The 21,169-nt window shown below is 38.6% G+C and overlaps 1 protein-coding gene across 1 annotated transcript in view; it reads right to left on the bottom strand.

The window, feature by feature from the left end:
* Nucleotides 1-1,900: 1,900 nt before the first annotated feature.
* GRIN2A (glutamate ionotropic receptor NMDA type subunit 2A) overlaps nt 1,901-21,169 on the bottom strand; it is a 133,050-nt gene continuing 113,781 nt past the window's right edge. The window contains exons 13-14 of the mRNA XM_015877139.2: nt 14,834-15,072; nt 1,901-14,218 (exon numbers count right to left, since the gene is read on the bottom strand). Coding sequence (XP_015732625.1) covers nt 12,428-14,218; nt 14,834-15,072 — 2,030 coding nt within the window. The 3' untranslated portion in view covers nt 1,901-12,427. The remainder of the gene's footprint in view (nt 14,219-14,833; nt 15,073-21,169) is intronic.

The raw sequence follows: 21,169 nt of genomic DNA, 5'->3' as shown, positions 1-21,169 counted from the left end.
TCCCTTGTGCACAGAGAAATCACTGTTAGGATCCCTACATAGTTTGCTTTTCCTTGTGCAGGGTGAAGGGAGAGAATTTGGGGTTTAGGTGTTCCTGTATGTAGAGACAAGTTGACTTCAGCTGTTGGTCTTCAGACTTTAGTTGGACTAGAGTTTGGTGTCCAAATAACAGGCAGACACTTGTGTTCATAAGTAGTGAATTGCTCATTTTGCTAGGAATGCTGCTGGCGTTACGATACACAAGATGTCAAATTTAGAAAGTGCTAATTTCCCAGTCACCCCTTAATTTTGTGGTTTTCTTTTTAAATATGCAAAGTTGTGGAGGACTGACAGTTGCCATAGGCACATCAGTAAAAGTTCAAAAGAAGTATCTGGGAGAATATGACAGTCTTTGAACCAGATCCCAAAGGGAATCAAAGCTGAAACTGAAATGACTCATACACACACAGATAGAAATAAACTACAGTGGCAGGTGAGTTGGGAGGAGCAGTCTGGGTACATGAAGCAGCCCAGCTCCTCAGCCACAAAGCAGTGCTTCAGGACTGGAACCATGCCGGCTGTTTCCTGCATCACCCATTTCCTTTATCGACTCCCGCTGCTTTTAAATGACTGAAGGACTTGAACTGGGCCTTTGGGAGACAGCACAGCAGGTGAACAAAGCCTTTCAAATCACTGTTTGTTACTCTGCTTTACGAAATGGGAATGTTTATACAGAAATAGAGGAATCCCCTTACAATGCCTTCTAGCAGATGAAAGCTCAGCAGTCTTTACTTCATTAAGAAGAGAATTGCAGTTTCATATTATCTGTGCAGTCCTGTTTACCATGGGAACAAGCAAAACTGCCCTCTTGAGATCTGTGAGCAACCTTTCACCTCTTGTCCATTACTTTTACATAAAGCATGCATATCAAAACAATGCTTTGAATTTAGATAATGGCTTTCATCCCACTGTCTCGAAGAACATTATTCTAACTACTGAGTGATTGCTTAGGCTCATTTTATTTAATAAAGGAAGACTTCCATTAACTGATTTGAAATTCTTGAAAATGGGTCATACAGAACCACCCAGGAATTCCACGTGAGCCTCGCTCCTTCAGCCCCACTGGCACAACAAAAGGGCAACTCGTCAAAAAGATTTGGATTGCTTCACTAAATCTCCTGTTTTAAATGAAGTCTTGATTAACTGAAACATCAAACAAGTTTGCTGATATCAAGGACAGATACATCTCCGCCATTGTCAGCCTGATCTACTGCTTGATGTAGCAGCTGGCAAACTGGCTTGCAGGTGGGGCGTTGGAATTAGATAATCTTTGAGGTCCCTTCCAACCCAAGACATTCAGTGATACTAGGATTACCACTCCCCCTCCAGTTTACTCTCCCCAAACCTCACCTGCTCAAGGGCCGCCATGGCCATGGCTCACCATATTCCAGCTCTTCTTAGCACAGCAGCCTCTCAGCAATGCATCCACCTCGGGCTGGGTGCTGCCTCTGTCATCGCCCCAAAAAGCACCTGCATTTCTGCAGCCGGAGCATCTCTCCATGCACAGCCCCCATGGGTGTGGTGCCATGCATTAGTGGACTATCCTCAACCTACGGCTCCTCTGCTCCCTCCGTTCAGGAACATCATTCGAAGTACGTGACTCACACTGAATGCATTCCTCATAAGTTAATTGTCTCCGTCCTTTTCATTAATTAAATTAAAGTGGGAACATCGAGTCTATACTGTCAGCCATAGCTTCAGGCGTCTTCACCTTTAGATAATTTGTAACAACAAACGATGACTCAAAACATGTGGCTGTTAACACCTTTCAAATCAAATACACACACAAAAAAAGACAAGCCCTTTATGCACAGATATGTAGACCATTTAGCGAGGAATACAGACAAGAATGATTGCATTGTTCATTTTCATATCAACTGGCAGAAATTATCTTTATTAGAAAAATGAATTTTTCATATATTTACATTTTTTACATCATGTTATACTTGGCACATGTGTTTTCTCCAAATAGTTATATACATTTCAGTACACACAGACATTCGAGTCTCCCGTTCCCTTAATGTTTTTCTACATATTTAACAAAAATGAAGAACACAATACAATTCTGTATGACAACCATAATCGTTATATATTTCTCTATCATAAAAAGTCTGAAGCAAACATTTGTTTTAGATATGTTTCAAAATATTTATACAGTATCAGCACTCAGTCATGCACTGGGTTAAAACATGGGTGGGGAGAACTGCAGTGAGACGGGACGCGTAACGCAGGAGAGGTGCGCGGCTCCCAGCTCCTTCGGGGCGCACTGTGTGCTGTTGGGGAGATCCTACTACAACCAGGGCTTTAAAGGCATGGGCAGATGGGTGCAGGGGTAGTTGGGTGTATGCGTGTGTGTCTGCAGCATGGCAGTTTAATTAATTAATTTCAGTTTGCTGACCCTATCTAATGAAATAGGCAGTAATTGGAATGTCAAAACTAGCTTTTAATTATTCTCTTCCCCCCCCCAAAAAAAATGTTTCCTTTTGAAGGATCCATTACGCTATGAATTTAATCACCAAAGTCTGGATTCTATTAAAAAAAAATAAATGAATTATTTCATCCTTTATTCCACTTCCAAGATAATTTTATTTCTACTCTAATGTCCTAATTAATTTCCCCAGGTGCCCAGAGGTCTTCAGACCTTTGCTATTCTTTGCTAGCAATTGGAAATTTATGAAATTTACTTTGCAATACTACATTCTTGAGGATGTTACGGTAAATGGCACTAAGTAGCAGAAGTGATTGATAGGCTTCTTAATTGATTGCGTACGGAACCAAAGGGTTCCAGGATTTCTGGTAAGATGTTTATGGAGTGCAAATTTCATTAGCTGCAATGTAGGTTACTGCTCTGTGCAACAAGATTGGCACACCTGGAGTCTTTTCCCCACCAGAATGAGAATATATTTCCTAGTGTGCCAAATAATTTCTTTCTGAGCAAAACCCAAAGCTAATATTGTGAATTCTTTTCAAGATACACATGAAACTAACGCGAAGCCTTAGGATCAAAGGTTCAGTACTCATTTTCGTTATATTTAATATATATTTTTTTTGGAGTACAACCACAAATAACTTCCAGTCAAACTCCAAATTGCATCTTACTGGAAAACGTTAATAAATGTTTGTATAATCTTTGTCACAATGTTGAATTTTTCTCCTGCCCATCATTCTTCAAAAAACAACAAAAAATAACCCAAACCACTAGAACCCATACCTTTATACACATACACTTATATAAAGCTTACATACAGCTTTTAAATATATACATGTATGTATATAAGGAATAATCAGAACCACACATTACATTTACAATATTCAAGTAAATAGGTAAAAATATATATATATTTTAATTGCAAGCTGAAATTTTAAAATTCTTCTGGTGAATCTTGTTTAGCAGCACACAAAAATGTTTGTGTTTCATCTAAGTCAGCAAAACGTTTTTACAGAGGCTGAAACAAAGCATGAAATGCCCGGTTTAGTGTAAATTCAACTCTCATGAGTTAAAATTAACAGTATTAGCTCACAGGTGAAATGCTTCTGAGGGAATCTGGAATGTATGGATGCAAATTTTGCATAAAAGTAGCATACTTAGCTAAGAATCAGGTAGGAGTCTGCCTAATGGTAATGAATTCTGTTTGTACCTTCTGGTTTGCTCAGGGAAGACACAAAATACACTGTGCATGTGGGCGTGAGGTGTGAAGGCAGAGAGATCAAGCTGTTCTTCATCAGAGCAAAATGGACGTTCTGAAATGAATAAGACTATTTTAAAATAGTACAGCTGATAAAAAGTATAAATTGTAAACAGTTCTTATTAAAAATTGCACAGGTGTCCTCTAGCTGCACACAATTTTACACGACGCAACTTCCCTACGTTTGCAACAAGAGGTTTGGTTGTGGTATTTTAATGACCCACACTAAGGTGTGCTCTCCCATCACACACTCCCACATCTCTAAGTCAAAAAGCCTATGGTAGGAATCCGGACATAGGCTGGATAAAAACAAGATAACAAAAATTGTTCTTACTGCAGTCAAAGGAGTTGGAACTCTTTTGACGCACTTGCAATGAACCATAGAGAGATGCTGACCATACAGAATTTTCTGCTTCCAGGATGAAGTGCAAAAAATGACTAACTATGTAACGCTTCCATTGAAAAAAAGCTCAGGAATGACTTCAAACAAATAAATCCACAGCATTTTTTTTGTTTGTTTGTTTTAAGTTTTGGTTAGAGAATTCTGATCTTAGAAAAGAAGCCAAATATCACCATCTCTAAGTCAAGACCTTCGTGTAGTCTGTCTTAAAATGGCCAAGAGCCTATGCACTGAGAAGTTATTGACAAGCACCACTGCTAAATACTGCCTCTGTACAAAATCCATTTAGAAAACTGCAGTCTGCATGGATGAATAGAAGGGCCTCCATTGGTACACAAACCCTGCTGATCCTTCCTGGGAAATTTGGGGATTTTAACTTTCTTTCCTCAGCTACTGTAAATAACGTTTTTAATGACCAGGTTTGGGTCACATAAGTTGATACAAACTTAACATTGGAGCCATTGGGCCAACAGACTGTCTCTGGTCATTTAATCCTCACATCAGCACAAGAAGACATGCCTATATATATGGAAATGTCAGCAAGCACCATTTCCAGCTTTCAGAGAGGAGCTCTCATTTATTTTTGCATCCTGGCATTCCTGATCCTCAGCAAGACCCTCAGCCTCTTCAGCAAGAGGCACCAAACACTACAGTAAATGCTAATAGGGAATTGGTGGCTTTAGGAGGTTTGGAAATGAGAGTAGAGAATCATTTAAAATAAAGCACTGCTGGAATGTGCCCCACATTTGGGAGATTACTCACATATGACTGGGTGGGAAAGGGTATGCACGCACACGTGTTTATACTGTATATATATTTAGGTTAAAAACTATTAATAAACAGCTTTCTTCTGGTATTTGGTAATTAAAATATCAGGCTTGTATCTTTCAAAATAGTGCAACCTACATAGCAATATACAGGAAAATTACACACATTGTTCCTATTACCACTGATATGCTTTTGCACATCAAGATGACAGCATATCCATTTCCATAGGATTTACCTTTTGCATATTTAATTGTATTCTTTGGCCCATTTTCCTGTAAAACCTCGTATGACAATATAAAGACTTTGGCTTAAAAAACAAAAAGAAATAAGAAACTCTCTTTTTCTTTTCGGTGATCTATAAACTCCAGCAGGATTCAAATCACCATCATTAAAAATTAGCTTCCAGAAACCACACTCTGCTGCCCATTACAGACCATTCACTGGCCTGGATAACTGTGAACCTCCAATTTCCTTCCTTCTTTTTTCCACGTTGAACATAATTTACGCTTCAAATATTGACCAACTCATACTCCAAATTCTTTCCTTGACTCCTCTAATATCGTTCTATCAATGAACAAGAGAAGCCACCTTCCCCATAGCGGAGGGCACAGGAACCTTGTGAGGGCCTTCAATTGCAGAAGTATGAGTCCAAATACAGTAAGAAACAGAAGCCAAAATATATTTCCAAACTGTTTTTTGCCATTAAATGCCATTTTAAAACAGCCTTAATGAATTATTCTCAGTCTAAAGAATCCTGCAGTGATGACTAACACAAATCTCTTCAAGCAGGCTATTCCTATGTACGGCAATGTACAATACTTAAATTAAAAATGTATGATCATAATTCAGTTGTTCAGAAAAACATATCATTTCTTCTAATAGTTCTAGGAGTGCAAAACAAGACGTTCTCCATTAAAATTTCATATAACTATAAATATTACCATTTGCCCACATTAAAGCTCAGGACCATTTGTGAGAAGTGAGGAAACCTTCATTAATTCCCAGGCAAATCATCATCTCACTTGGAACTTTACAGTGCACTGAATAAGTATTATAATATTTACCGGTATTTATTTTCACAGCTTTAGAACGTGCACATAGAATTACAATTTTTGAAATATCAGTGAAAACAAATACTAATTACAAAAGGGAAAGACTGAAACATCTAAGAGTATAACTGCTGATCACCACTACTTTTGAAGAGCTGGAGAGTCAAAAATCATCTCTCTTTTAAATATGCAGTATTCTATTCAGTGTGGTTACCTGCTAATAAAGATATTGCATGACAAAGTTACAGCATAGTTATATTCTCTACTAATTTAATACAGGTAAAAAATTGAGGAAAAGGAGTAAAATATTTAAGTGCAAAACAACAAAAGCCTGGTAAATATTGAGGTAACTTAATTTTACTTCTGTTATCTCTGCTTCTTAAATTATAGATATGACAACATCATCACATAATCAGCAGCGGATTCTTACAACTGTTTAGATTGGCATTCATTTTAAGAACAGTTTTAACCAGGGTAGATACATCCTGCAGGATGTAACCAAACAGTTCCCGAACCTGCAAGGCAACAGAGTGCATTCTTGCTGCATGGCAGGGAGATGCACGCTTGTAATCAAACCAAAGAGTACATATACTTAAAGTACTCCATATGCAGGTCTAGTGAAGAAGGGCAAAAAAATTAAATTAAATGAAAAGCTCAATTTGATTGAGGGACTTATTTACAAGCAGTGCAGTAACCCTCCCCCAGCAGAGCAGAGAGAAGCAAGGCAGCATTTCTGCTCCCACTGAACAGAGGAGCAGACAACAGTGAACGCAAACAACCACCTCTACATCCCACAGACATTGCTGCTACACTGCAATGAAGGCGAACAGGTGGAAATGGGATTAATTTCACAATGACAGCTGAGTGTCAACAAGAATTTTACACTACGTACAATATGTGCACATGAGACAGAGAAGTCGGCACGATCAGAACGATGGAAGAGACAGGATGGTCTTGAGGCTACTCCTGTGTAACTTAACCAGAGCTCTGCAGGAGACTTCAGCCAGAACAGGTGGAGTCTTTTCTATATCATAACCTTTATCTGTCTGTACTTGCATTTACATCCACAAATAAGCACACAGCAGGGATTAAATTGTGCTCCCTCCTATTGACAACCACTACTAGCGTTTTGCTAATATGTTTAAGCAAGGAGGTACAGGCTCAACTGAGCAGGAAAATGACTCATACCATAAAGTCATGCTTTGAAAGGCCTTTACACTCTTTCAGAAGGTCCTTCATCACTAATTAAAAGGTTCTGCTCTGAATAGGAAAAAAGATTTAGATTAAAAAATTAACATGAATAAAACAAGCAAATTAAGCATGTCACCAGAAGACTGTTTCTATGTTGTAAACCAGATTGCACTATGCAGGAAATACACCTACATCAGAAGGATATTTCAGATAAAATAGAACTAGAGCTGGGAAAGGCAAAGTTTAGCAAGTGGATTCATGACACTCCATTTTGACAGAAGCACAGAATGTGATGATTAACACTTAACACAAACTACCTGAGCCACGCAATAGATGCTTTTCTCTTTTAACTGAGAGGACTTTATAATAAAATATCTGTTTTCACTAGGTTTCATATACAACATGTTAAATTCAAAGTAAAGCAACAAAAAGATCCACCTCTTTAATTCTTCCTAAATCCAGACTGACTCTAAGACCTGTATCATAAATCCTGTTCTGTTCTGTGTTGGTGAACCCAGCAAGGGAAGGAACAGTACTAAAATCTTCCCCATCACTGTATCTTAAGATGCATATGCTACACAGAAGAAATATAAAAATAGCAAGTTATTCTACAGGGAAGAGATGCTAACACTTTTATTTCATGCTGATTAGTCACAGGGTATAAAGAAAATGGTGATACTGTTCAGGTTGGAAGTACTGCAGAATCCACAACAGACAGGTGCAACTTCAGCAGATACTGAATAAGTACAGGAATCCATATGATCTGCATGGTGTAAACTGGCACACACAGATTCAACTGAACAGATTTTTAGGCTGGGATAAATAGTCCATTACTCTACTAAACACGTCTCTAATTAGGCACCCATGCTTCCTAAAATGTCTGCAGAGAGAGATAAATGCTTTCAGGACACATCAGCAACACAACTGGTTCCAAGCCTCCAGTGCTCTGACTGCCATCAGGAGGGAGCTTTCTCTCTCTTTCTCTCCCTACACTAGCAACACAAAGACCTCTGCCTTCTAGCAGAGTAACCCAAACACTCCACATCTCAGGCTTTTGCTACCTTTGGAAATGTGTAAAAAAAGAACTGTTTTCACCAGGAATAAATAAATAAATATATAAAGGACCCACTATTTTTCTTTAGCTTTATTGTGAGCCTTAATTTAACTAAGTGTTCCTGGAAGACCACAAAGAGCGAGACATGTTCATGAGATGCTGCCAAAACACGGTGAGCTGGCGGTGATTTGGATTCAGTGTGTCCACAGCACTCTTTTTCCTAACTGAACTTCTAAAGTAGCAAAATAAAGAATTCTGAGCAAAAGCTGCCAAAACATTAAATGAAAATTTCCAGAAATACAAAGAACGCTTAATTTCCTTAATTTTACCTTATATATTAAAGTATCTTATTTCCATGCTTTTAAGTTAGTGGGTGGCTACACTGCTCTACAAAACACAAGCAGAACACAAAATTCATTTGAAAGGAAAAGGAAAATGTACTGTGGTGAAAAGGGGAAGACAAAAACATGAAGAAATTCTACAATGTCTTTAAAAGAGGAAAAAAGCAAGAGGCAGGAATGTCTACATAGCTGTTTTTACCTCCATGTACCTACTCCATTCCTCAGCAATTCAATATCCTGCCTCCATAAAAGTTGTCGTCCAGGAGCAGTGTAACACTACGGGACATGCTACCAAGAATGGCCCATATCATTTACAGCCTGATTCAGTTCCAGCTGGAGTCACGGGAAATCTTGGTGATAGGAATGACCAACAATCTGCTAGAGCTGTAATCAGGAAAATGTAACAAGTCACCAGCACCATCCAGAAAGGTACAGAAAGGATGGCCACTTATGCAGGAAGATTCTTTTCTCCTCTTCAAGTATAGCAGCAGCTAGAGTGAGAGAGAGGGAAATACAGAAAGTCTTGATCTCAATTTCATTGAAAGTCAGTGCAAATATATCAACAAAGCTCAGGCAATATTCAGAGTTCCATATGCCCTACAGCTGAGCCTCACAAGCTGTGGCTTGTGGCTCTACTGTTAAAGCTTTTCCTTCAATTTCTCAGTTTCTTCCTCTTTACATGTATACATCAGCAACCACACTAGCTACTCAGCTAAAACCCTGCACCATAACCTTTTCTTCCCCCTTCAATCAGTCATATTACATGCCAAGTTCAAAACCGCAAATGCATGCATGATTCTTATCCCTCTACGTTCAACATCCACTTTTTAAAATCTCTTTCTTTCTTGTTCTTTTAAGGCAGCATAGTTTATTTCCATGTGAACAACTGCTGTGCAACATTATCAAGTCTTCCCTCTGTCTCTTTAATTTGGTTTGGTGTGGGATTGTATTTCGTATTTGTAGATAACCAATCTCTACACTCATCAGAAATCTTCTCAAATCAGAAAAAAACAAGCACTGCAGTATAGTTCTTTTTAGCTAATTTGCCTGAACATTTAACAGAAGGATAAATATCCACCTGGGTTTAGCATGTTTGCATTTGGATCTCAACAGTTTATTTAGAAAATGTTGTAAATGGGAACTTTTCTTTCCCGGAGTTTTACATACAGTACTTGTCTATATATTGAAGCATGGGTGTCTAGTTGCAGATAAAGATGAAGTTACAAAAGACTTGGAGTGAGCAGACAGTGTTCAGAGTGCTTTCAGATGATGTGAAAGACAAGACCCACCATGGAGTTTTATGATTCACTTGGTAAAATTCCCAGTAACTTGCATGGTAGTTTTTGGTGTGATACCAGCAAACAGATGATTTGCTGAAAAACACAGGTGGTTCAAAGTACTCGAGACCTCGTTTAATCTACTGTGATTTAGATGGGAAATTAAAATTTGCCTTAAATATTTTAATTACACTCATTACAACAATGCTTATGTCTTTAGTGCATTTTCCTATGGAGCTAAGATGAATAAGGTACACATATGTATACATATGGGAAAGGGGTTCTGATTGTGAAAAGTAGTGCTCATCCCATCCATAAACATCCTAGCTCTGCTTGGTTCGCACAGCTATTCCTGAGATAGAATCTCTGTAAGGGTAGTCAAGGATCTTCTTTTTATGAAAACCAGAGCCAGCAAGAAGCCAGAAAGCGTATCATGTGAATCAGGGCCAAGAATTGTGACCAAATGTTGAACAAGAAATACTAAAACAGTATTTTCTCTGGACAGAATGCCCATAGATATGCTTTCTGAACATTCTGAACAAGGTATGCTGAGATTTTTGGAAGCTGGGAAGGGATTTGGAAAACCCGAATCCCATTGCATTTCATTCCTTCAAAAATATCATCCTTCACCATTTTGACGAGAGTACAAATACATTTGTAAATACCAAGAATTCATTGTGGACCATTTAATAGTTAAAGTCAGATCAAATCTGTTTAATAAGAGAATTGTAAACAAAAATTCAATAAGCCGTATTCTGACTATCACTGTGTGTCATTTATAATACCTGCCATTTGCAGCTCTCGTCTGAAGGATGCTACTCCAAACTAAACAACTTGCATACTGTACCTCTGATTTGCAGATATACAATTACAGCTGATGTAAATACGATTCTATTGAAAATAACTTTTGTTTAGGGAAAAGTCAGGGTAATATTTACATTTTCCAATTCACAGTGGTAATGGTTTTCCTGTTCACTGATTTTCAGTGAAATCTAAGGAATAATCTAATAATCTAAACTTGCTATACATGGAAAAGTAAATAAATAAAATCAGAACAATTCTTAGAATAGCAGGACAATGGGAGAGAACCTCCTGCTGAAGCTTTCTGTATTTAAATATATTAGCAGTTTACTTCTTTAATCTAAATACAATTTACAACTGTACACTCTACTCATGAAAGTCTTCCCCTTTTCCCTTCCATGCTCCCTTATGGCTATGGGAGATGAGGAAGGGTGCATAGCACACATTTTGTTTCTGAAATATGCTGACTGATTTTTACTAGAAATAAAAGTCATATAAGAATACAGCCTTGTAATGTAAATATTTTTGCATACCAGTGAGTGATGATGTGTGCATATATTCAATTTATAGGACAGATTTGATTAGAGAGGTAAAAAAAGAAAAAAAAGAGGTCTGATGTTCAACAAATATGCATGATATTCCAGAAAGAAGAAGGCCCACAAAAGGCATTAATCCTTCATGGTGTATGCAAATAAATGGCACTGCATTCCTTGCTGATTACACTAAACATATGGCTGTTGGTGTTTGATACCATATTAACAGCTTTAGTAATACTAACATATAGTTAATTAGATGTCACTAATATCCTATCAACAAAGAACTATGGTGGGTTGGGATTTGGTTTGGGAAGTGAAGGAATAAAATAAATACTATACAGCCCTGAGTAATCACCAGTAAGGGGCAAATGCAAACTTGCATACTTATTAGGTCTCAAGGTTACTAATGAAGTCCAACACTCCACAATAAGTGACATATATTGATAGCTAAAAATATATACTCTGGATTAGGCAGCTGTGAATTTTTTGACAAGATGACTGCAGACTTTTCAATAAACTTAGTTTCTAACGGCAAGTGCAAGTGAAATATAAGAAAAGTATTTGCACATTAACATTAACCAAAATCCACAGGGCTTCCTTTTGGTACACAGCAGTTCACATGTTTGGGCCTACAGTCTTCCCATTTATTCTCTGTCAGTCTACAATGAACATACTAATTTTGTGCTAACACACTGTATTTTGGTAATTAAGGTCCTGGGGTTTGGGTTGGATTTTTTTTTTTTTTTTTTTTTTTTAACTTTGAAAATGATTATGAAGCTAAAATATACTTTTGAAAGCCTAGCTCTCTGTTCTCTTTTAAAGAGTCTTATTTTTGTAACTTAGCAAATGCATTCCTAATTCTTTTTGTCTGTGTCATACTACATGCATACCATATTGCTTATCCGGTACTAGAAAATCATTAAACATTTCTAAGGACAAAAGTACATTGAATGATACTTAGCAACAGAAATTAGAAAAACCAAAATTATATAAAATAATCAGATACAAAATAGCATAGTTGCCAACATATATTGGGGCTATTTCAGTACAGCTTGCCATTTATATAAAACATACATAAATGGCTGTTTTGTTCTCCTTTTCAACAAGACACATTTCAAAAAGGTGGTTGAGAGCATACTAAGTTTACCTATTCATGTACAAAAGTACACTGGGAAAGGGAGAGTTTTACATATCATTTACTACAGCAGGGTACTGTTAAAGGAAATATTCTCCCTCTAAGATGGTGGCAACTATTTTTCCCTATAGATAAGTGTTCATGGAAAATTTAAACATCTGATTCAATGCTAGGCATTTTCTTATACACACGTCTATTGCTACAGGAATTTAAAACCCTTGGAGTTGAGTACACACTATTCCTATTTGCAACATAAGGCAAAACATGCTCTGAAATGTACATGTCATTATGGATCCGACCATCCCTGGAACAGTATGATGCTGTAGACTTTATGGATGACCTGAAATAATTATCATTTCTTCCTCTGGTTGGTAACGAATATTTATAAAGATCAGCTGGATTTCGCCTAAGAGATAAGTGCTGGTCATCACGATACGAGTGCAGAAAGGGATTATCTTCTGAGTGAACGGGATACAGGGACTTGCTCCTCTTACTGTCCTCCAGAGCATGAGTTAAAAGTGAGGCTTTGTTGCTCAACAGTTTGCTTGAGGGAACACTAAACATGCTTGCATATGGACTACTTTGGAGAAACTTCTCTTTATCTTTCAAGCTTATACTACGAGAAGGTCTTCCAAGATCAATTTCCCTGGACTTATCAGCAATATTATCAAAAGAATGTTGCCTGCTAATCCTCAACTTGTTTTTTTTATGATATTGCAGAGCATTATTCTGTGACCAACTATGGTCATATATTTCTTCAGGAAGTGATAAGTTCGTTGTGTCCTGCAGCATCTGATCTTCCTCAATATCATAGAGGTTCCCCATCCGCAAACATGCATCACATTTATAGGGAGATCTGCCTGAAAAATGTCCCGCATAAGTGGGCAAATTGGAAAGACAGCTCCTACAGTGAGTAGAATTCTGTCTGTATCTATCATTCATGTCAACTAGGGAAGCATTTTTATCTTTTAAAGTGTAGTGCTTTGCATAAAGTTTATACTGATCATTATTTGGAAGACTGTCTTCATTATGCAAGGGAGTCCTGTTAGCATGTTCTGCTTTCCTGTAGTTGTCATTGTGATCTTGATAAATATCTGGATACTCTACAGTTTCTGGAAGGACAATGTTTTCAATGTACTGGGGTGTGTCCAAGCGGAATCCTGGCTCCTTATCAGCATCAATTGTGTAGATTTTATCCCGTGGAGAGCTCTGTTTGGTTTTCAGATATGTCAGTTCCACTTCACTACAGTCTTTTGGGTATTTTGATGCTACTGTTCTTTTTTTAAAATTGTCCTTGGTTTTGTGGTGCTTATTGTTGTTCTCAGGTTCCATATGGCAAGTAGCTCGGCTTGATGTCTCTGATACATCTGAATGGACAATCTCTTCAGGAAGATATCTTTGGCTTTTCACTGAAAGCTGCCGGTTTTCATCTGACCCGTTTTCCCTCTGGGAACCTTGACTCTGACGTACAGATTCTTGACGTAAAGATTCAACAGATTTCCTCCAAAGTTGCCTGGGTCTGGAGTTCACTTTTGCTTCTGTTGTTACTGCAACCTCTACTGTATTTGGGTTGGACTCATTCAGCGTGAGAGGGTGCTGACCTTGGAAAACATAGTTGTTAAGATTGTCCTTGTGTCGATTGCCAGGAAGCGTCTGCAGTTCACTCATATTTTCACCAAAAAAGTTGTCCTTTGTCTGAAAGGATCTGTTATCAGAGAAGATCAAGTTTCCCTTATCCATGACCATGTCCATAATCAAGGAACCCCTCTGAATAAAATCAGCTGTTCTTTTGGGGGAGTTAATTCTTGAAGGATTTATATTGGTCATATTTTTAGCTGTTCGTAGTAGTTTTAACATGTTGGTTTGGGAATTGGTCAATGTAAAGTCAGGAGACTTCTTTTTTTCTTCAATGTGTACTCCATGAATGCAGCTGTAAATACCCTGTAATAAGAATTATAGAAAACAAATGCAATTACTAGATGTAAATTTTAAATACTTTCAATTTCACTGGCAATAAAACATTGCTTATCTAATGACTAAATGGTATATACCTATTCTTGTAGCATTTGTTTAGACCTAGATGGAAAAATAATTTCTGGCAATGTAAAGGAAAAGGATTACCAGCATTTTACGAACCAGTGGTCTGTGTTGGCCTCCCATGCTAATTCCAGACAACAGTGCTTATTTTGTTGGTTGTTGGGGTTGGTTTTGGTTTTTGTTATTTTTTTCTGGGGTGGGAGGAGGGTAGGAAGGGTGAGTCTTCTTGAATATAAGGAGTCTGCCTTTCCTTCATCAAAATTTCCCTTAAATATATTACATTTTTAGCATTTGATTAACAATTATCCTGACATACAATAATTAATCTGGTAGAATAATCCATTGGAGAAAAGACTTCCCATGGAGTGCCAGAACATAATAAGGCCATAGATCATTTTGTCAGTGCTGTAAACAAGTATTTCAAATGTCCAAGTGGGAATACAAAGAAAAGTGATGTATTAGGGAGGCAATGCTCATACTGTTAATTGCCTGAAGGGGTGAAGTGCAAAGAATACTAACCCTGCTGATTGAGAACAATAATCCTGGTCTATCAGAGCAGATTCCAGTGAAGCAGAATCTAAGCTTCCAGTAAAATAAGTGCTCCCAGACAAAGGTTATTAAACTGAGTGCCATGGCTGCTGCAAGCATGTAAAACACTCCTGCCATGTTATCTATATCCAGCTGGCTGCTCATAACCTCGTTCTTCTCATTGTGGCAAATACCAGTCAGCCACAGGGTTTCTAACTCTTCCATTTCCCCTAGGGAGAGCAAGGAGTCAAAATCATTAGAATGCAAAAAATTAATTGTCACAATATTAGAAAATCTTTGCAAGCTGAAAAATGCATCACCTTTTGATGCCTCATTTGTGAAGCCTCATTTGTGAGCCTTCTTAAAGACCTTACATTCCATGCACCTATGTGTGCATATAGTTTACATCCACAGATCCCTTATGTTTTTTACACACCAGTCTCCTAACTCAGACAGATGGTCTTGGATGATGAAACACAGAAAATCCAATCAAAAAAGATTAAATGACAAATTATCAAGATCAGCATAAGCAATAACAGCAAGGTTCAGCATTTGGCTGCCCTGGATGCTGCACTGGGCCATTGCTGCTGCAGTTATCCATCATATTTCTTCTCGTGGCTGTGTTTTACTAATACCTAAACTGATCCAGAGATTTTGTTTTCAATCACTTTGTTTTCTACAAGCACTTTAGAAAAAGAAGATGCAATTCGTTTTCTGTTCCATGCTCCCTTTCAGCTTCCCTCTGGCTGTGTCATGCACACCCTTCTCTGCTCCCCACCCACCACTGCTCTCATGGAGTCTCCTTTGGCCTTTTGCTGCTGCCTCCTGAGCAGCACCCGGAAAACAAACAGCACCATCACATCTGAAACAGAGCAGTCCTGTTTTCTGGTTCTGGCTACACAGCATCTTACTGTAATTAAACCATTTACTTTACTTAAAACTAGGGAAGCAGATCAGCTCCCTCTCTCTGTTGCATATCGTTAGTCTTAGCATCTGTATTTCCCAGAAGAGATCTGGCCTTTGATGAAGGATGCTATCATTTAGGAGCAGCTCCCAACATGGACAGAGATGCACAAGAAATAGCATTTTTTACTGCAAAGATTGTTTTTTCATATTGCAACAGATGATATTTTCAAACACTATTGCTGTTCTACTTTCTGTAGCATTGCAAATGCATACATACGTCTTTTTACTCTCTCTGGAATACAGTCAGCTGAGTAAATCTATTATTATTTTTAATAATAGGCATGGATTTCTGTCTAGATAATACTGCAGGCATTAGAGATGGCCAAAACATTTCAGGATATAGCTTCCATTTGGGGTAAGAATTCACATGCTACTGATCCCTAATCCTTGCCGAGGAATTAGGAAATGCACCTTCTATACTGTAATTCACACAGCATTGGAGTAAAGATCAGGAAAAAATGACTAAAAGCTATACTGACTTTTCAGCTACCTTCAAGCCAGACTCAAAGATCAATGACTTGCTGTACAAGAGAATTTTAAAAGGACAGAGTGCCTGGGCAATAGGAAAGCTGCAGCCCACAGATAATTTGAATGCGTAAGTTGGAAGTGGAAAGCAAGACTGTAATAGAGAAATGGGTTCTTAGGGAATATGAAGGAAATACTGAAGCAGAAAAGACAAGTACTGGGGCATTTCAGGAAAGGCACTTCACAAATTTGCAAGAGATCATTCAGTGTCGAGTTAATTCTGAGTTTAGTTTTGTGCTTGAAGCATGAATTGAACCTCTACACCTGACAAAGGCCATGTGACTTCTGCCAAATGACAGTGCTCAATCTTCAAAACACCTCAGCACATCCCCTAAGAAGAAAGTCAATTCTAATGAATATTTAAAAGGCTTCTAATCCAGGAAATAAGCACAATAAATTATTAATTGTAACAGTATGGATATTGCACAATCAGCACAGAGCTATTTGGGGTTGTTGCACTTCTATATCTTGGAACATCTGGATTTGTTTGGTATTTATATACACATGATAAGCCTCCATGGATCGCTCCATTGAGGATAAGGGTCCATCTTTCAAGCCCTCCCCAGGGTCTCTGAATAAAACTCACAGGCTCTGGAACAGAAAAAAATTCCAGTCCAAAGACAGTGATATTTCTTGTTTGGGCGTTAGTAGCTGAAGCTCTGACAATCACCCCTCATTATTTCCCACATGAAAATGCACATCTCTCAGGACTGTCAAACATCAATTTGATTTGACTGCTGTGCCCTTTTACAGTTCATAACAAAATTCAGGGAGGACTTTTAAACCTCTTTTTCATTAGTTTCCCATGTGTTTCTTCCCTTTGGCTTGTACAACTGAAGTGACTATTGATAATCCACTAACCTTTCCAAAAACATCACTAAGGAAACAAACTGGGCTTGTCTGAGTTAAGTGTCAGTGCCCTGGTAATCTGTGAAGAACAAAGCATCCCAGAGTCTCACAGATCCTGCTGTTGTAAGAGCCCTTTCATTATATCTGATAGTGACAGAAATGACTGATAATTAGCAGCTAAAAGTAATGCAGTACAATTTTACAGATCCTAAAGCACTATGAATCATTGGACTGTCATGTTTATTAAATGATATTATCTAGAAATGGACAGATTAGGCTGGCATTCAGGTGCATGTATATGTAAATCTATCAATAAAGTGTGGGGGCGTTTATACCCCCCACATTTATACCTGCATCCAGGAGGAAGCACACATACTGATAATCACATTATTTATCAAAAGCAAGCAAACAAACAAAAAGCCCCACAAACCCCAGCCTACATAAGCCATCATTCTCCAAATTCACGTACAGAAAAGTAGTTTGGCAGTAACTTTTCCACCTGTATGTTTTTTAAGGGAAAGAACAGCTTTTCAACATTTGTCTGATGTGTTCCTCCTACTTGGTTATAAGAAAAAATGCTTCATTATCACTGTAATAGCTCCCTAGTTAAACACTTGCCAGAAATAAACAAGCACAAAGTTTTATGATTACATCCAAAAAGAGAACAAAAATGATGATAACCTTCTTTGCTGCTTACTTTAAAAGTAAGTTACAAAATTAACATGCTGCCCCACTTTAGTAAAGGAAATGGGACCTCTGAAACTTGAATGGCACCTGAGCATCCTCTCCCCCTTCTTCCTGAGGATATGAGCGTGGAGAAAGAGGACAGAGAGTGCAGAATCTAACCCTGTATCTTCCTGATGCCAAAACCAATTGTGCTCTTCCATAGTTCATAAATAGCAGACATCAGAAGTGCTACTGCAGCCCTGGTAGTGCCTCCATCTCTTTGCCCACAGACACAAGACAGCACTTTCACCCTCCTCCCCAGAATTGCTAAGCAGCACCAAAAAGCCTCAGCCAGTGCAGTACTGGGGAGAGCTTCAGCCTGGTAGAACCACCCCAAAATTGAAGCATGATTTCCTTTCTTTAATCTTCACTCTTGGGAAGCAAGCCAAACCTGGGCTGGATTTCAGCGTGACATGGGAGCACAGCCAGACTAACCACAGACTCGTGGCAGTCCAAAATATCACACACAAGTCCGAGGCACTGCATGCTATTAGAAGCTGTGCTGCTTTCAGCCAGCTCCCAGCGGGGAGCAGACACTAGCAGGAATTTGGACAGGGTGTTTCATGGAGGGAAATGGAAGAAATAATAACTACAGAGATATGACTTTGGAATTGACTCTACACATGAGAAATGCCTGTCAAGAAGCCATTAAATCAAAGTTATGGGAGGGAAGAGTAAGCAGCTATTTACAAACAGCAGTGACAGTCAAAGCCCCGACTAAGTGGAAAAGGAAACAGGAATGCTCCTTGTGAAATATTTACAATTTGGTTATTTGACTTCGCCACATTCTCTGCAAAAACCTATCTATCAGATTAGCAACATGCAATAATCTTACAACAACTATAAGTGAAAAATCTACCGCTTTATTCTGATTCTCTTCTTATGCTCAAATGATCAAAATGTTAAACACTGTGCTTTAATTTTTTATATGCTTTGTAGCCTATTCAGCTCACAGAGTTATTAATTTTTTCCTTGGGAGTCAGGTGTTTTTCCACTCTACTTTAACCCCATAGGCTTCTTCCCATCCTCCCTGGAATGCTGGAGATAATCACTGATGATTCACAGGCTGCCTCAGCTACCTGCTTACCTACTCTGGGGGAATTTTTCCATCAAGTTCTTACCTTAATTTTAATCTATTTAATTATTCTTACACAAAGAGAGAAGAAATCTATTTCATATCCCTTCTGGATTCCAAAAATAATAGTAATAATGGAATTTTGTTTTGTTCTATTGGTGATTTACAGCAGCCCTCTGGTTTTAGCACACCCCAGGACTGCACGAGGCGCAGCACAGGAGGAGGTCACTGTGGCACAGGTCACAGTGCATGTGACAGCAGAGCATGCAAAGCCACAGGCTGCCAGTAAACTGCAAATAGTGCTAATCTGAGTTTTTTCTCCTCAGCCTGAGGAGCAAGCATGCAAAGAATATAGAAAATCAACATATACAAGTTGTAGGTCTTGAATAAAGGGGTTAAATACGTATGTTTGCATTGGGCAAATGTAGGACATAAGGTTCAAAATTCAGTGGCTGCGCTCACACAATCATCTGCTTTTCACAGTGGACAACAGTGAAATTTTCAATTTGGAGACAGACACAATGGTGTCAGCTCCCACCAGCGCCGGAGGAGGAAGGCAGCATTCCATCATCTGCAGACCCCAACATAAGAGGCTCTTTACCCTGAACAGAGGAGTCAGAAGCCAAATGGGTTGATGTGTGTTTGGTTCAATAAGCTCATCAGTTTCAATCTGACCTAGTTATGTGAACCATACAGTGCACTGCATGAAAGATATTATATAAAAGCACCACGACCTCTTGAATTCAGCTTGGAACCCCTAAAACAATCTCTTACCATGGGAATTTTCTGAGTTATTTCCCCTTGTAAATGTACTAAGAGGAACACAGATGACTGATAGTGATAAACTTATGGTGAGTTAATGACTGTACTCTGTATGCCCCTATTAGTGACAGATGAATTAACAAAACCGTTAAGCACGACTTTCAATATTACAATCCCTCTCACTCCTGTTCAGCTACACAAACAGCCTCCTCTTATACACTCACACTCTCCAGTCACATTTGTTCCACCCACTGCTTAAGGAGGACACTAAATATATAAACAGAAAATCACTGGGATTGTGGGTGTATTCTGCCTAAGCAGCACGCACTGAAAGTATGTCCATATAATCACATACGTATTTCCTTCTTGGTTTTTAACAGCCAGCATGAATCACTCTGCTACACTTCCTTATAACTGAGATTTGGAAGGTTTATGCTAAAATGTGAAGAAAGAAAATAGCAAAGCGCTTTCCTCTTCCAGATGTATGGGGGCAAATCTTATTTCCACAGTTACCTACTGCCCCTAAGGAGTGGGAAGCAGGATAATAACTCTTGCTGCATTGAGCTATCCAAAAACCACATAAAGATTAACCAGAATTTAAAGGTATTAGGAAGGGGATAACAGACTCTGAAGAAATTTAAACCAGAACCAGTTTTCTTCTTTACATCTTTGTGTTTCTAATTGCTCTAAAGGTTACTGCTTTAAGGGTTATAGGCTTAATACAGCTATACAATCTGTCCTTCTTTTCCTGGCAATCTCTTCCTAGATCTCTTGTTGAACTGAGTTCACAGCCTGCAGGTAGCACAACAGGTTACAAATCCCTCACATGCACTCAGAGCTCCATCTTGTCAACTGGCTGATATTCTCCCACTCCTCTCCATCCTTGCCCTCTTTATGTGGCATTTTTCTGTCTCCCATTTCCAGCTATTTCTGCATGCATGTGTCTTTTATCCACACAGCTAAAGGCTTCCTGCTATCCTATCCACTCTCTGAAGCCCTTTTACTCTCTTAATCCCAAAGCAACTTTGTCTTTTGCAGTGCAATAATCTCATTTACTCAAAAATGCAAAAGACAGAGAAGAGAAACAAAAGTGATTCTGCTCCAAACCCTAAACACATGACACTGTAGAAGATTTCAGAAGCAACATCTTGCAAGGCACTCTGCAGTATACTTTTTGAAGTACAGCTTTGCTTTACATCACACCGCTCGGCCCAAGCTAGAGCAGCTGGCTGAAGGTTTGTAATGTTGAAGGCTGGAGGAATATGAATGCCATGCAGCAGTTTAACAGTTATAGACGTGTTGAATTACTCAGCCGGTGTGTTTGAGCATACGTGGAACTTACCAAACTGCAAGCTAACACACTAAAAAAGCAGTTGACAGCTTCTAAGGTAACATGCTAGATACTGGACGTGTCAGCCTTCCCA

The sequence above is a fragment of the Coturnix japonica genome, chromosome 14 (assembly GCF_001577835.2).
Source record: "Coturnix japonica isolate 7356 chromosome 14, Coturnix japonica 2.1, whole genome shotgun sequence".
Taxonomy (NCBI): Eukaryota; Metazoa; Chordata; class Aves; order Galliformes; family Phasianidae; genus Coturnix; species Coturnix japonica.
Note: the sequence above shows the minus strand (reverse complement) of the source record. Positions and strands in the feature narration are given on the sequence as shown.